The following is a 2,500-nucleotide window of genomic DNA, read 5'->3' on the forward strand; positions in this document are numbered from 1 at the left end:
AAACATACATAAATGAATACACTTTATTCAGCATTAAAAAAGAGTGATTTGATGTCAAGAAGTAAGGACATTCTTCTTTTGGTGTTGAGGTGACGTCCCTCTGGCGGCCCCTGGTGGTCCTGGGACGCTACTACACTCCCTGTTCCTCTCCTCATTATGGACCTGATGCGTGTCACCTGTGTGTGTTTGGCACCTGTCTATGTATGTCTTCACTTCCCAGCACTCTCTACTGGTAGGGCTTTCACACCGGCAGGTCCGAACGCCGGTTCGCGTTCGGAAACCTCTGAACGTTGGCGAACCGGCGTTCGGAACTGCCGGTGTGTAAGCCCTATGAGTGATCTCTTTGTCAGTTCTATGTAAGTGTGTGTTCCTGGTTTGTTATTTCATCTGCCATTTACAGGCAACTATGGGCGTTAAAAGCGTGGGACAAGATTCATAGTTGTTCGTGATTTATAAAGGGAAACAGGCATGACCCGTTTTAGAAATCAGAATGTTGGCGTGCGTGAACGTTCTTGCTTGTCTACACCTGATGCACCTGTATGTATATAACAAGGCACATAAGGCAGACAGTCTATTCAGCTGTCCTCAGCAGCACAGCGCCCCCTATGGGCCCAGCATACAGTAGTCCCTGCACTGTCCCACTGTCCCCCCTTCCACTCGCCACTCCACTACTTACTGTTGGGCCAGGGTAACCAATTGGACCGGGGGCGCCCTGGGGGGAGGGGGGGACAGAGACAGGGTCAGAGGTCAACAAGGAAGAGCTACTGTAAACAGCATAGCATCAACACATATAACACACAATACACAACCTCACACACCAATAATCAGCCACTGTGTTGAACATGTGATACAATATCTATCTATCTACCATCCTACATGTGAGACAGTATCTATCTATCTACCACCATCCTACATGTGATACATTAATGTGATATTGGGTGTGGTTAACAGTAGGTTAATGGGTATTCTAACAATACATGCACCCTGTGTCCCAATCATCCACCCTTTACCTTGAAGTGTGCACTTGCCCACTACCCCACGTGGATTTAACAGCATAGGATTGGTGTTCCAGCCCAGGCTTACACCAACCCTATGCTTTAACAGGGGAGTGGGAGAGTGTACACTCCAAGGTAAAGGTCGGAGAGTCGGGTTTGACACAGGGTTTGACCCGTAGACAGGGTTTGACCCGTAGACACTTGGAGGGACAGAGAGAGATGGAGGGACAGAGAGAGAGAGATGGAGGGACAGAGAGAGAGAGAGAGAGAGAGAGATGGAGGGACAGAAAGAGAGAGAGATGGAGGGACAGAGAGAGAGAGATGGAGGGACAGACAGAGAGAGAGAGAGATGGAGGGACAGAGAGAGCGAGAGAGAGATGGAGGGACAGAGAGAGAGAGAGAGAGAGAGAGAGAGATGGAGGGACAGACAGAGAGAGAGAGAGAGAGAGAGAGAGAGAGATGGAGGGACAGAGAGAGAGAGATGGAGGGACAGAGAGAGAGAGAGATGGAGGGACAGAGAGAGAGAGAGATGGAGGGACAGAAAGAGCGAGAGAGAGATGGAGGGACAGAGAGAGAGAGAGAGAGATGGAGGGACAGAGAGATAGAGAGAGATGGAGGGACAGAGAGAGAGAGAGAGCGAGAGAGATGGAGGGACAGAGAGAGAGAGAGAGAGAGATAGAGAGATGGAGGGACAGAGAGAGAGAGATGGAGGGACAGAGAGAGAGAGAGAGATGGAGAGAGAGAGATGGAGGGACAGAGAGAGAGAGAGATGGAGGGACAGAGAGAGAGAGAGAGAGATGGAGGGACAGAGAGAGCGAGAGAGATGGAGGGACAGAGAGAGAGAGAGATGGAGGGACAGACAGAGAGAGAGAGAGAGAGAGAGAGAGAGAGAGATGGAGGGTTAGGGTTAGACAGGGTTTGACCTGTAGACACTTACAGGGAATCCGTCTGGACCTCTTGGGCCGATAGTGCCATGAGGACCATCGATACCTCTAGAACCCTGAGAGACAGAGAACACAGAACCACATCAGAACCCCAGACTGGACCAAGGGAAGGGAAGGGAAGTCATATTGACATATTGATTTCAAGTCAAGTTGTGTAGGGTGATGATTAAGCAACTTACAGGAACACCATCCAGTCCAGGCAACCCAGGACCTCCCTGCAAGGAAAATGACAGTTCAGTAATAATAATAATAATAATAATAATAATAATAATACATTAAGGCTTATATAGCGCTTTTCTAGACACTCAAAGACGCTTTACAAACTGAAAAGGTCGAGTAGTAAAATAAAAAGAAACAGAAAAATAAAGTATAGGGGGTCTAATTCATTTTTAGGTTACTAAATCTAAGTATAAGTGTCTTTGTAGGACAATCTACTCTGTATACGGCAATTGCACCTACTAGATTTCGGGCGGAGAAGCGGCGAACAAGCAACGCCAGCGTCCTCTCTCAACCGACATTTTTTGAAAAAGTGAATCAACCTGCAATATGTTCCATTGCCTA

The 2,500-nt window shown here is 48.0% G+C and overlaps 2 protein-coding genes across 2 annotated transcripts in view; both read right to left on the bottom strand.

Moving 5' to 3' along the window:
• LOC308168152 (complement factor H-related protein 2-like) overlaps window positions 1-2,500 on the bottom strand; it is a 499,130-nt gene that overhangs the window by 260,433 nt on the left and 236,197 nt on the right. The gene's annotated exons all lie outside the window — the stretch shown is intronic.
• The window catches only part of col4a6 (collagen, type IV, alpha 6), a gene marked incomplete at both ends in the record, with an annotated part of 107,023 nt that overhangs the window by 33,929 nt on the left and 70,594 nt on the right, over window positions 1-2,500 (bottom strand). Inside the window, 2 exons of the mRNA XM_080543126.1 lie at window positions 677-712; window positions 1,933-1,995. Of these exons, the coding sequence (XP_080399252.1) occupies window positions 677-712; window positions 1,933-1,995 (99 nt within the window). The remainder of the gene's footprint in view (window positions 1-676; window positions 713-1,932; window positions 1,996-2,500) is intronic.

The sequence above is a fragment of the Nansenia antarctica genome (assembly GCF_963989245.1).
Source record: "Nansenia antarctica genome assembly, chromosome: 12".
NCBI lineage: Eukaryota > Metazoa > Chordata > Actinopteri > Argentiniformes > Microstomatidae > Nansenia > Nansenia antarctica.